Source organism: Hydra vulgaris, chromosome 07, assembly GCF_038396675.1.
Source record: "Hydra vulgaris chromosome 07, alternate assembly HydraT2T_AEP".
Taxonomy (NCBI): Eukaryota; Metazoa; Cnidaria; class Hydrozoa; order Anthoathecata; family Hydridae; genus Hydra; species Hydra vulgaris.
In genome coordinates, this window is record NC_088926.1 from 23,864,534 (window position 1) to 23,880,153 (window position 15,620).

The 15,620-nt window shown below is 28.3% G+C and overlaps 1 protein-coding gene across 1 annotated transcript; it reads left to right on the forward strand.

The window, feature by feature from the left end:
* The first annotated feature begins 13,586 nt into the window (after positions 1 to 13,586).
* LOC136082643 (uncharacterized) lies at positions 13,587 to 15,025 on the forward strand. The gene is made up of 4 exons (XM_065802057.1): positions 13,587 to 13,761; positions 14,102 to 14,175; positions 14,331 to 14,470; positions 14,572 to 15,025. Exons 1-4 carry the CDS (start codon positions 13,587 to 13,589, stop codon positions 15,023 to 15,025), a joined length of 843 nt encoding a protein of 280 aa, XP_065658129.1.
* Positions 15,026 to 15,620: the final 595 nt, after the last annotated feature.

Here is a 15,620-nt window from a genome sequence, read left to right on the forward strand (position 1 = left end):
TACATGCATTAACCGCGTTGAGTAAGCCCGATTTTTTCATTTTCAAGGTTTTGACATAAATTGGTTAGTTTTCTTAATGCGCAGCTCTATGCAAAACCACATAAATCTAATTGCCTCGGAAATTTTCTCCGAATCCAAATATTCCGAATATATTCCGAATTCCAAATTCCGAGGAAGAACTTTAGCAGTTTGTCAAATAAGAATTTGAACGTTTTGATTAAAACAAAAGAATATCATAATAAAAAAAAAAAAAAAAAAGAATATTTTAATAAAGAATTTAATTTATTAGCGCAACAAATTTTTATTTAATTAGTTAATTTATTTCCGCCTAAAAGTGGGAAATAAAATGGTATGCAGACAGCATGATTTTAGAAATGAAATGGTATGCAGACAATATTGTTGTACATAAATGTAAGTAGCAACTATCAAATTTTATTCAAACAAATTGGAATCAAAAATATTTAAGCGTAATTGAAGTTAAAATGTTGGTACGGCGGATAAACTCAACAACTTAAATATAAGGTTTTATTAAAACCTTTATGAGTTGCTTTTGTGAGTTAAGGATTTGCAAATTAAATTTTTTACAGAAAAACAAAAAAATTAAAAAATATCTTTGAATTAAAGAGTATCACAAATAAAAGTTAGAAAAACTCTGATGCAGAAAAATTAACTTGAGTACTTTTAAAAATTAATTTTAGTAAAATTTTAATAAAAAGTTACAACTTTATAATAGAACATAAAGCATGTTTTTCGGCAATCATCAGTCATATTTTTCAAAAATATAAAATAAAAGCCGTTATAAAAAATGCAAGTTTAGCGTTGCAACGACATTTGACATCAAATGCACGTGATCCAATATTGCTAATCGCCAAAATCAAAGTGGGATTGTAAAAAAAATTTTCTACGCCTACAAGCATAAACCATACTTTTCATTCTTAAAAAGGTAACGCTTTTTTGTGGATGGATTGTAAGATTGGCATCTTTAATTATGCTCCCCTATATTAAAGGCTTCTATTTATAAAGTCGCATAATAAAAATCAAAATTTTACACCAATCTCCAATATTATTTAAATCAATATATATAGATATACTTCCTGCTTAAATACATATATTTTCCTATTTGAATTTTCCATTTAAAGTAACTCTTGATACGTTCGGCTTTTTGAAAACCTCCGACTTATTGAGATTATGTAAAAAGAAAATTCACCAAAACGTTCTCAGCATAATGCTTCTAATAATATTGCTGAATATATTTCAAAACGTCTGAAATTTATTTATTTTTCAGTTACTATTATTCTAGTTATAATTTAATGTGTATATCAACATGTTATCTAAAAGTATCTTGATTCACTAATCCTTTTTTTTTTCCTTCCAGTTTTGAAAAGCTCTTCTCACACAAAGCCACAGACACACAGATCGTTAGACATAGTTGTAGGCTTGGTGAGAGTATTGGGAAAGACTCAAGGAAGTCCCATTCAACTATAAACTTTAAAATACCAAATACTGACTAGTCTTCGGCTTTGTGGGATCAAAGTTCACACGTCTTCTCAACCTTGGTATTACTTTTAAAATCTCATTTTTGGATAGCTCGTTGTAGAAAGTGGTCAATTTCGGAACTGACACCAGTAACTCTTTTTTACTTCCTGATAGAAGACTACTCGTTTAAACAGCTTCAAACAAATTGCTACTTTCTTGATTGCTGTTGACCTGGTCTGGAGCTCAGAATCAAAACGATCAACACATTCCAACAAGGCCCTATTGTTTTCTTCTTTCAAAGAGAGCTCATTATCTCTTAGTTGTTCCCCTGCCATTCTTTTCTTGAACTTTAATCGTCCCTTAAATAGAATTTCATATTGATCTGATTTTAAAAGTGCCTGTTTAATTGTATGCCCCACTAAGTGACTGCTCTTCTAACCACTTTGTCAAGAGCTAAGCCTTTAGTCTGAAGATACTGTTGTGTAAGATTAACTTCTTCTAAGTACAGCAGCCCAAAAGTACAGGTAGCAAAAAAATGTAAAATCACAAGCTGCAGATAAAAAAACTTTGTGCTGTACATCTTGTGTTCACTTTTCACAAGGATTGCATAGAGCTTCATTTATCACGTAAATCGCATAAAGCCACATACTCATCAAAGTTATCTTTCACCGGTTTAACAGCAGAATGGTATGCATTCCTGCGTGTTACATATAGCTTTTTGACCAACATTGCAGTGTGTTCAATTAAAATATCTCATTGATGGGTTGAAGCAGCTATGAAGGAATATATTCTTTCAAGTGTTTCAAAAAATGTTAACATTGAGTATTTTTAGCAAAAAAGGCGTTGACCGCACAAGTTAAGCGAATAGTCCACACATTTATTAAAAATAGCTTTATTACTCTTCCTTTTCAGAATGGCCTGAACAACTCCATAGATTCCATGGATTCCAGAAACTGTGACAGCATTATCATAACCTTGAACTCTGCACATCATTATGTCAATTTACTTTCTAGATTTTTTTAAATGTCAGAACTAAGATTTTTTTCTCTTTAAAGTCAAAAATCCAAGAATTACTTCTCTCACTTTAACTTTCTTAAAGTAGATTTTTACACATGTGATTATCTCAGACAGTTGGTCAGTTTGTGTTATGTCAGGTGTGCTGTTAAATATATTTCTAAAATACCTCGCAGCCTTTATTTTGATGACAAGAATCTCCTTCACATAATTTGCCATAAGGTTGTAAAATTCATTTTGATTTTTTGGTGAAAGATGCTTTTGCTATGCCTTTCAGCTCACGGTCGTATTTAGAAAACATCTCAAATACCACAATAAACTTCCTTTATTAAATGAATATTCATCTTTTTTACGGGGCACGAAATAGTAACTTTTGTTTGGCAAGAAAAAATATGATATCTAGTAACTTGTGTTTATGTTGTATTCTTATACAACATAAAACAGCTTCCTTTTTTTAAAAAATTTCAACCCCAAAATGATCTGAAACTGGTATATTCCAGAAAGAAGTGTCCGATAAAATATTTTCAAATATTTTTCAATAAATTCGTATATCAATAGGTTCAGCGTCACATTTACAATATTATGGCAAAATTATCATTATAGTATCATTTTCAACATTAACTTCTGTTTCATATTTATATACTGACATTTCCTGTGTTTCTGAATCAAACTCATTTCAGGCTCAATTTGCTTTATTGAAAAATGCAAACTACTAGGATTGACAGAACCAATTGCAGCCTAAGTAAGAAAATTGAGCCTAAGGAACAAACTTTTTGATGAGTCTTGGTCATCACTTGGTCTCTTGACAAATTGAAGCATGGATCGTGATAGTGATTTTAGTGATTCACATCTTTTATTTTTTGCTTTTTGTTTCTCGCATCTACTAGGCCTCCATGTAGCATGATAGAATATTCTTAAATAATAAATTGTAAATTATAAGAATAGTTCAAAAATCATAATTATAATCATAGTATAGTTCTCTCATTTCAGTTCATAATCCGAATTATGTTATCAAAAGTGTGACTAAATTATTAATAAGAAAAACCTTAAGTTATCTTAAAAATAATATATGATTGTGGAATAAGTATAATCAAAAGTCTATTATAAATATTAGCCTTTGTGGTGAATTTATTATAAGTTTCCTGGAGATACTATTGAATCACTAATTTTCACTAAGGCGTTATATTTCTATCTGAATGCCAATCAGTGAAGGATCCAGCATTTTTTGGTGTTTGAGTTTTTCAGACATGGAGCAAACTCCAAACATTTGTATGTTTATACTTATGTCATATAATGATGCTTTACAAAAAATTGCAATGATTGGAGGCTGGGAACAAAAAAGCTTTTTAACTTCATCCCTAAGTAAGTAGTTTTATGTTAAACAAACCCAAGATAATAAAATTTAAAAACATTATGCCTAATCAAAAAATCAACAAAACGCTCTTCAACGTATCTTCAATTTTTTTGAAAAGCATCTAAAGAACAATCTTTTGTAAAAGACATACAAATTACAATCTTTAGTGAAAAGCATACGAAATCTTTTGATCTTACTTAAAAGACGAAAAATTTTTGATGAGAAAATGAAGAAATAACAGAGTTATTAATAAAGAATAACGAGAAATCAAAATCTGAAAACTGTTGGTTTGAGCAGTTCTATCAAATATGAATTTTTTTCATTTTGGTGTTACATCTCTTTGTCGGGTCGTGATAGTGCCACGCGGTGCAACCCGCATCTATCGGAATTTTAGTCTTCTTGGCAACAAAAAAATGACTTTTATGTTGCCGAAAAAGGCTCAGAAGATTTATCTATAAACGATGTAGAGTCAATGACATATTGTTTTAATATATTATATAGTACTTTATTTACTTATGTAAACTATTATTATTTGAGTCAATGTTTTACAAATTTGTGCTATAGAAAATATTATCTCAATTAGGCCCTGCTGTTGAACACTCTTTTTTTCTCAGTAAAATAAAATACTGCGGTGTTAGAGGTACACCATTTCACTAATTTTTATCTTATCTTTGTATAAGATTTCAATTTATTTCAATCAATGGTAGAAACAAATTCTATTAGTGTACCTAAAAACTGTGTGTTTCAGCCGAGCTACTTTTTCTAATTTTTATCAGTGATCTCATTACATTAACTTTTTAACTGCTTAGCATTTTGCTAACGTCACTTTCTGCTGTGCTTAACAAACTTTTTTTGCTAAAAATTAAAATACATATAAAAAAAAACATTAAAGAAAAATTAAAAAATACATAAAAAATTAAAAAACACATAAACCACAATTTGTTCATCTTGTTAGTTGGCTTTGCGCTAATAAATTTCTAAAAATTAACAAAATTGAAATTATTTTCTTTAAGCCAAGTCAGATTAAAATTTATGAACAATTTAGTTTTAGATTTAGTGATCAAAAGACATTAAGATTGACTCAAAAGTTTCTAAAATCTTGAAAAAATTAAGTTGCATGTTCGCTAAAGAGTGCCAATTTTTTACAAAAAAACGCATAAGTATCTAATTCTATCTACTTGGATCTCACCTCAGGTATGTTTGTCAAATACAATGAAAATCCAGCCCATTGGATTTTTGGTATTTAAAACATCCAAAAAAAAAAGTCTTATAAATGTTTTACATCCAACGCTATAATTCTAACCAAACATTCTCTACTAGTTCATCATACCCAAAATGCTTAAATAAAACGAACTTGTTTAGCTCTTAAATTATTTTTATGACCTTAAATCATCTACACCAAAACATACCATTTACATTCAGCAATATTTGTAAAAATAGTGGAATATTCTAGTTATCTTTGATCCGTAACATATGGTCTAAAATCTATAAAATATTAAACCATATAATCATGGGCTCAGCCTTTTTTTTCAACTTAAATTAATTAACAATGGCTAACTTTAAAACCTTTTTAACTATTTATTCGATAGATACTCCTTTTCATATTGTTAAATCTTAAGAAAATTTATTTTACAAATTTTTGTTAGTTCTGTTAGGTACTATTATAGTGAATTGTTACATAAATGATATTTATTAAGCTTTGTATCATTACTATACTAATAAATGATATTTATTTTAACAATCATTCTTATTACTGTTTTTTTATATCATTACTATTTTTCTTCTTTTTTTTCTTTCTTCTTTTTCTCTTTTTTTTCATTTAATTATTGTTAATACTATTGTTATTGTTATTTTTGTTCATAATATTTTTATTTGATTAAATGCGAATTTTATAAGTGGTAATTAGCACGTCGAGAAAATATGCAAACCTTGGCGTAAAACCAAACTTACATAAGTGCGAAGTTATCCAAGTTTCATATTTTCTATTTATAAACTTTCATACTTTTCAATATTTTTGGTGTTTGTGTGACGAATTTCTCAGCCAGTTTTTGTTGTGAATTTGTCAAATAAAGTAAATTATTTGAGTTGTTTAAAATTCAAATAACTGGAGCAGTTTGTTCTTTGTAAGAGCAATTTGTAGTAGCATCAACTGTTATTGAAATATATTTTCTTTTCAAAATTCAGTTAATAACGGAGGATTGATATTTGCACATGTGAACCACAAGTATTAACAAATTTCTTCTAAATTACTGTTAAAAGTTAATGAGCTTACATTAGGCTTACACTGTTTAACATGCTTTGCTAAAAGTCATATTTGCAAAGAAGCTAATAATATTATATGGAATTTTAAAGCAAATAACTTTAATAAAAAAGTTCAATAAAAAGTAACTGTTTTTTGTTGATTAAATTTGGGTAAATAGGAATTGAATTATCCAACCGAGTCTAACCTAATGCTTTTAGGTTCACTTTCGCCTTTTTGAAATAAGATTCTGAGTTCTTTTTGTTCCTGATCTACAACATTCAAGTTAAGCACTGGTTGTTGTTCTGGTTGTTCTAGTTAAGCACTGGTTGTTGTTCTGGTTGCTTCTGAAATCGGAACAGCTTCGTTTTAATAATTACCATTAATTTTTTTAGTTTAGCTTATTTTAGATTGCCGTTTAAGAACTTATAAAATGTACAAGTATATAACAAATTATTATCTGAAGCAAAAAGGCATCAATTAGCTTTATCGCGATGAACTTTATTCGAAATGATTCCATTTCAAATACATTACAAATCCGTAGCGTATAAAAAAATATACAAAATTGACAACTGTAAGAAGTTAAAAACAAAAAATTTATATTAAAAAAAAAATGCAATAAAAGATAAAAATGAAGAAGCTTTGTATTCTAAAATGTTTAAGAACTATGTAATTTTGAATAAATTAACAAAAAATAACTTAGATTTAAGTTAATCACTAAATTTACTTGAAATGTTTTGAGTGTATTATTTTGAAAAATATTTTGATGTTTTATTTTTATTTTATCTAGTTTTTGCTCTTTCATAAATAATAAATTGCATAAATTTTCTTTTACGTCATTATCAAAGATATAATGTAAAATGGAGTCAAATGAAATGTTGTATACAGTGAAAGAGTCATGACAATATTTATTCTTTCAACCTTAATTAATTATTAAATAAACATTGTGCAAATATTTTTGAAATAAGTTGTAGAATATTTTTATATAATATGATAAATTTTTTATATAGTTGTTAAATTTTTGGCCGCGCAACAATTTCTTTATTACTTTATTTTTTTTTGAAAAATCGGCTTAAAACTTTCGAAAGTGAAACTTGCTAACTGTAAATTTAAAACGTATTCCGTAGATTTCCCTAGTTCCGAGTTAAATTCGAACGGTTCCACTTTTTTTCAACTTTTTCCTCTTTTTTCCTTTTTTTTTTAAATTTTTTTATTATTTTTATTTTTTACTTTTTTGAATTTCAAACTGATTTTTAAAACAAATAGCTTAACCCTTTGAGCACGGGGAGTCACGATCGTGGCTTTACCGTCAAAGCACCTAGAGCCACGAAGAAAACTTTCAAAGCCACGATCGTGGCTTTGAAAGTTTTCTTCAGAACTGACTTTTTCTGCAAAAATACCGCTGTTCAAAAATTTAAAATGGTACCTTTGAATAGAGCACATTTTTTTCTATTTTTTGGTATATTGTTTGTCTATGTTGACTTATTTTAAAATGAAGTTAAAATTCAAAATAGTTGTTTTTTGATTTTTTTTGTTTAAGTTTAGTTTTTCCGAATAAAACTGAAAAACTCATAAAAATTCCCGAAAATTAGAAAATCGTAAACAACAACAACAACAACAGCAACAGCAACAACAACAACAACAACAACAACAACAACAACGACAACAAAGATATTTATTTTCCTGAAAATTTACAATCTCTAATTACAACAATATTTTGATAATAATATTATTAATTATAATGATAAAGATTACAATAATAACATTAACAATAATAATAAGAATAAGAATATCTTTAATATTATAAACAATAAAACCAAAATATCATTATTAAGAATAAATATAAACAAATTATTGACAAGGAAGGAGTCACTCATGCAGAAACCTGATGAAAGGAGTGACACCAAATAATTATATTCATAATATTAATTTAAAAAATAATAATAGTAACAATAACAACATTATTTATTAATAGAGCAAAAATAACAGCAAAAATAATAGTATTTATTACAATTATAATAATATTAGTAATAATAAAGATAGTAGTAATGAAAAAAAAAAATAATAATGACAAAAAAAATAAATAATAATGACAAAAAAAAAAAATAATAATGACAAAAAAAATAAATAATAATGACAAAAAAATAAATAATAATGACAAAAAAAATAAATAATAATGACAAAAAAAATAAATAATAATGACAAAAACAATAAAGTTTCTATAAAAATAGTAAGAAGAAAAAGTAAAATAAGTAAGCTAAAAGAAGTTAATAATGATAAAGATAATAAAATAAAAATTTTTTTAGAATTTGTTTAGATTTTATTTGTTTTAAATAAAGAAATGCAGATAAATTTTTAAGTTTTAATTTTTCAAACTCATTCACAATGCACACAAGATTCCATTCTATTTTTATAGGGAGTTACATTTAGTTTTCCATTATTGATATTTCTAGTTAAATGTGAATATATAAATCGAGTTTCAGTGAAGAAGGTTGTAATAGAGGAAAGTAAATTTGAAAAAATATTGCTATATTGCAAATTAAATCAGATGAATCAAATTTATACAATTAAAATTATAAAATTATAATCTTTTTAATCAAAACAGAAAGAGACTTTTATTAAACAAAGTTGATGTGTACTGCGTTACTAAATCTATTAAATACGCTAAAAAATAAATTGCCTCTACAAATATTCTTTTGTAAAAAAATTTGCTCAATTAAAATTAAGTATGCAAATATATGCAATTAGCAGTAAAATATGCATAGTTATGCCATAACAAGTAGGTCTCAAAATGCGTATTTTTCATTGCAATGGACAAATATCTTACTCGCATTTAATGAATGTTACTATAAAAAAATTGCATATTTTGGTTGCCCTTGTCATAATAATAACTAAATTAATATTATTTCGTAAGAGAGAGAGAGAGAGAGAGAGAGAGAGAGAGAGAGAGTTATTATAAATTCACTTTTTTTTTTACCCAATCTATTTATGATATTATGTATTAAACGATATTTTACTTTATTTTTTATATATTTTTTGTAAACATTTATTCAATTTTTCTTATATACTAAATATTCTTGAAACAACATTGTAAAAACTATAAATTGTAACACCGCGCTCAGTGATAAGGCAAATCAATGTCTTCTTCTTACTCCAGCCATTAATTTAGTTGTAAATTTATGTAAACTGTTATATTTATTAAACGAAAATATATAATGTTAAATAAAATAAAAGATAAAAAAAAGGAATTTCATCTCTCCTTCCTTTCCGATGTTATAAAACTTGCCAAGAGGTTGCGTTGAACCACGGATCTCTATCTTTATTGACGAAACGCAGTGTTAAATTTTTGTTAAGTGATTTTCTACTAACTTATAATTGCTTTGTTCTTTTAAGAACATTGAGCTTTCTATTTTGTAGAATACATTTTAAAATTGTTTAAATGTATATATATATATATATATAAATATATATATATATTTATATATATATATATATATATATATATATATATATATATATATATATATATATATATATATATATATATATATATATATATATATATATATATATATATATATATATATATATATATATACTAGCTGGATTACCCGGCGCTTCGCGCGGGTTTCTCAGGGTTAGGGTTAGGGTTAGGAGGGGCCGCTGGTGTCCCAAACCTGGCTAAAACCACCGCTCAGGCCTACTTAGTGCCTGTGCCAAGTTTGGTATTGATTGGTTCAGAGGTGTTGACGCCTATAGCTAACATCAAACATACAAACATTGCCTTTTATATATATAGAGATGTATGTATGTATGTATGTATGTATGTATGTATGTATGTATGTATGTATGTATGTATGTATGTATGTATGTATGTATGTATGTATGTATGTATGTATGTATGTATGTATGTATGTATGTATGTATGTATGTATGTATGTATGTATGTATGTATGTATGTATGTATGTATGTGTGTATGTATGTTAAGGTGGTTCTAAAAACAACTTTTTCTAAAAATGACTGCTGGCACCCCCTGAATATGTTGTATATATTTAAAAAAATGCTAGATTTAAGAAATTTTTGAATAAAAAATATTTTAAGGGGTTGCTACCGACCCTCGAACATTATATAAGTCCCTAATATTATTAAAAAAAAAGTGTTTCAAAATTATCTTATGTTGGGTCTCAAATGAAGGGAAATTATATAAAAATTTTAAAAATATTAATCATTTTATAATTAAATTTTTATTTTAGATTTTAGTAAACAAAAAGTTACGTTTTTTAACTAAAAATGAAAAATAGGGAATTTAACAAGATTTTTTGATTATAATTTTTTTTATCTATGTTTTTTTATAAAATGAATATTATTTTTGAAATTTGTACATGATTTTGCTTCGTTTGAGACCTAACATGACATAATTTTGAAAAACTTTTTTTTTAATAATATTAGGGACCGTTATGTTCGAGGGTCGGTAGCAACCCCTTAAAATATTTTTTTTTCAAAAATTTCTTAAATCTAGCATTTTTTTAATTATATACAGCATATTCAGGGGGTGCCAGCAGTCATTTTCATGTATGTATGTTTGTATGTATGTTATAATTTCATTCTTTTTATGCGGATAATGTTTTTCATATGTCAATAAATGTTGCTTGATTACTCCTCCGAGAATGAAGGGACTAGATGCACAGCCAAACGGGAATCGAGTAAATCTTAGAGTTATTACTTTTTTACTTTTCAAGTCCAATATCCAATAGAAACGGAAAACATCACGATCTTTATTATCAACTCTTATTTGTAGAAAGGCTTGTTTAATGTCTCCAGTAAGACAAACAGGTTGCAATCTGTTTTGTAAAATAACATTGAGTAGTAAGGGTTGCAATGGAGGACCAATATGTAAACAGTCGTTAAGTCAGGGTGATCCGTACTCTTTGCTGACGCGTCAAAAACAATCCTTAGCTTGGTTGTTTCGGAGTTTTATCACTCTTTTATCACTGATCGATGTGGCATGAAGAATATTCGCTTGCCAGTTGGTTTGTTTGGTGCATACTCAATTATCCCATCCTTGAGTTGTTCTTGAATAATAGCGTTATATTTTATGAGATCATTTGGTTTCTTTTCCAGTTTCCTTAGTAAACTATGCAACCTTGAGATGCTTCTATCTGAATACGATGCCAGTTTTGAACATTCCTCTTTCCATGGTAATCCAGTGTGATAAAAACCAGTTGAGTCTTGTTGTAGCTGTTCTTTAAATTCTTCATATACTTCATTTTGATTCCCTTCGCCTTGATCTTCTAGACCAAGAACATCCAAGATTTATAGTTCTTTATAACAGTCGTTGGTTGACTTTGTAAAATATAAACAGTCCGAGGTGCTTTGTCCTGGTCCCATAACCATCCATCCAAATATGGTTGCTTCTGCAATAGCTTCTCCATCATTTCCAGTCCTGAAACCATTCAACTTTTTTCTTGCAAAATTACCAGCACCAATTACAAGATGAATTTTATGGTCATCGTAGTCATCCTTATTATGAAAATGCAATCTCTCAAAGTGTTTGAATTAATTTTTTAGGACGGATATCCTCTGCTTTTGTAGTATTGTAAGCACTTTCCTTTCTAACTTGTAGAGTTTAATATCAAGGCTGTTGTGTCCGTTTATTGAATAAAGAGTTGTGTAGAACAACGGAAGGTTTTGTTGCACAGATCCAGTTATTGTTTCAATGTTTTTCGATTCCCAATTATTTGGCTCTAACTTTAGGTACTTGATTAGTGTAGATAAAGCATTCGAACTACCAGCTCCCGTATCCAAGAGTGCTCTCACTTTATATTTGCCAACGTTCTCAACAACTGTGGGATGAATAGTTTGCCCTTCGTTTCCAGTCATAAGGATACCCTTTTTTGATTCGTCTTTATTAACCCCATGCATATAGATGAATGATGCCTTCCTTGACAATGGTAGCAAGAACGTTTTCTACGACAGTTAGATACTGTGTGGTTTGTTGACGCGCAGTTGAAGCAGCGATGGTTTTCTTTAAGATATTGTTTCCTTTGCTGTGTTGAATGAAGTTTCGTACATTCTTGACTGCGATGATTTTGCGAACTGCACTAGATACAGCTAATGTTCTAGTTTCGTTATGTTGGAAGTGTTTTTCCATTTGATTTTTGTGCTCCCAATTATTGTGGGGTTTTGAATTTTCTTATCTGATATTATTTCTTGGTCGTCCAATAGATGATTCTGGGTTTCGTAATGTATATTCACGTAGAGCTTTAATTAGCTGTTCAAAGCCCAATTCCTGCCATTTTGGATCTGTTCGAATAATATTAGTTTTAACAGAGCCAAGTTTGTTGAGAGTTTCGTGTACCAGTATTTCTGCTGTCTCCAATTTGTTTAAAGTTTTCAACGAGTTTATGCTTACATTTAATTTTCTGTAAAAATTATGTATTTGATCAACGTCGGTATTTTTTATGTAGGGAAGATCCATGATATCACGACCATGCTGGCGTATAATTTCAGAAGTGATTCCATATTTTTGATTTAGAATAATTTTCGCTTTTTCATAACCATTTGCATTAAAAGGGAGTCCAGAAATTTCCTGTTTTGGCGTGTTTGATAATAGTTCACGTAACTATGATAACTTAGTTACTGGAGGTTAGCTTGTGCTGTTAATTTCTGTGCTGAATTGTTCCCAGAACCGCACCCAATCCAGAATAGTCCCATCAAATTTTGAAATTTGTAGTCTGGGAAGTTTTGCTTTACAATCATTTGTGTGTGCACTGTGCATGCTTTTAGTTATTACTTGCTTTCGTTCATTTAATTCTTCTTTTACACGAGCAATTTCTTCGTGCATCTTCTTCTTTTTTGTAATTTCTCTTTCTATACGGTATTCTTGCAGTGAGGTCAGAAGTTCGCTTCGCTGTTTAATTAAGTCGTTCTGTTGTTCGTACCAGTTGTTGATTTTTTCATTGTCGGCGTTTTCTTTGTCTCTTTTTAATTCTTCTATGTTTTGGATTAAGTTAAAAGTCTCCGACAGTTTTGCTTTGATAGTTGGTTTTAAACTACCTAGTGTGTGTATATCGTTATTGTTCAATGGTATGCGTACTTCCAGACCAAATCGCTCAACTTTTGTTTATGTTAGTTCCAATTTTCTTGATAGTGTAGCGATTAGATCTTTGCGTTGCTTAGGAGGCATTTTAAATTCTATTGTAATGTTTGATTCCTTACGTGAGTTGATAGCTTGTAGAGTGTTGAGTAGATTCCAGTGTCCTGGTAGGGTCGCCACTTTGTGTTGTAAATATTTCTTTGTTTTTAACTGACTAAGGAAAATCAACTCAACGCATTTTTAGTAACTTATTTTTTATATATTCTAATTAAGAAAACAGCGTTATTTTTACTAAATCTGACATAGTTGGCAATTATCAGTAACTAAAATTAGGATAATAATTACCAACTTCCTACCATATATTAATTACTGTAAAAATACTAGACGTTATCGCGTGGTTTAACAAATGTTTATGACAAGAAAAAGAAAAGGAAGAGAAGAAAAAGAAAAAGAAGAAGAAGAAGAAGAAGAAGAAGAAGAAGAAGAAGAAGAAGAAGAAGAAGAAGAAAAAGAAGTAGACGAAGAAAAAGAAGACGAAGAAAGAAGAAGAAGGAGAAGAAGTAGTAAAAGAAAAAGAAGAAGTACAATGACAGAAGACACTAGTCGAATGTAGTAGGTTTAGGTTGAAAATTTGATTACTTAAAAATTTTAGTTTCATGATATTAAAGAATGGTAAACTGACTGATCTATGAAGAGAACGAATTGTTAGACGCACATCCTGACTAGAAAATCAACTTTTAGGGAATTGGGGCAAATTTCCCCCCTCCCTACGAAAAATTGTGACATACATTTTTTTTTTTTTTTTTTGACTTTTTTAAACAATAAGAAAATTAATTAATAGAATTTGTAGAAAAATTATTTTGGTGCTTACGAAAATATTTTTGATAAAGTTTAAATAATTATATATATATATATTTCTAGGTGATGCAGAGTCAACCTGTGATTGTCCACTTTGTGTTATGTCCAGAGATAAATCCAGAGAGGTAAACCTTAAGGTAATGTATAACTTTTAATGTAAACATTAAATTTTAATGTAAAAGTTTGAAAATCAATTTGCATAAAATATAAGTTGTAATTTACTTTATCGATTTGAAAACTGATTGAAATACTATTAAAAATAACTTATAAAGTATAAAAAATTATTTCTTAGGATGTTTTAAGTATTTATTTAAATGAACCTGAGATATCAAATAAAGTTATTAAAAAAATTTGCTTTAATTTTTATCAAAGAATTGGAGTTGGAACTCGACATTCTTGCAGTAAGAAAGATACTGTGGAAAACTTAAAAATGTTGGTAATCTCGAAAGGTAATAGAATAAATAAATTGTAGTCTGTATAAAAGTTAACTTTCTTATTAAATCTTATGACAAATTTTAAATGTTTAATTTTAGGTTTAAAACAGTAGAACAAGTCCTCTCCAAATCTCTAAAAGAAATCCAGCAAGTTCAAAACATTCAATTGGGGGAAACTATAAAATTGTCGACAGGCGGGACTCCGTTGATTTTACAGATAGGAAAGAAGAGGACAATGAAAACAATATCAAGTCAAACTTTCTATAATATAAAAAGAAAGCACGATCTATCAGATTCTACAATAAATTCAATTGCAATAGATTGCAGAAAAGATTTGGGTAGATTGGGGGTGGAAGCTAACACTTCAAAGAAAATAAAGATATGGTCGTGTAGTCTTGATGATTGTTACACAGTAGAAAAAGTGGAGTTTACAGCTAAGAAAAAAGTTGGAAATAAAAAAATCCTACATACTGTAATTAGAGATTTAGTGTATGTAAAAGGTTCCTCCACCAGAACTTCATTTGCTGATGAAGATTGTTACAGAGACTTCTAATGTTTTATGTAAAGAACCTGAAATTGCTGTATGGCTAAGTAACTATGGAATAATTTGGCATGGATATAATGGAGGTGGGTAGCGGGTAGAATTGTTAAAAAAATTCGGAAGCTTCTGCCTGATTTGGAACAACATATTTTTAACCATTATCCTTCTTATAATCCAGTTATGGAACTGATAAAATCATTTTCTATAAATAATATATATATTCACACACACACAAACACCATTTAAATTATACGATTAAACTACAACATTAACCATGACATTTTAGTTGTCGATAAGTGCTTTGGTATGAAACTTCATGAGGGTTATGCAGATGTCATTGCAATGTATGATAAGAAGTTAAAGGTAAATTAAAATTTGAAAATAATTTTCAAGAAAAGTTTGAAAAAAAGGAATTTTAGGAAAGTAATTATTGAATATGATGTAGAAATAAACATGAAAGCAATTCTTATTTATACATATTATGTCATTAGCTTACTAGCTATTTTTTTTTTACTTTTGATTTAGGAAACTGAAATTTATGTTAAAATTAACAATAACCACAATCTCTCAATAGGGTGGAAAAGTCATATTATTGAACACCAACTCG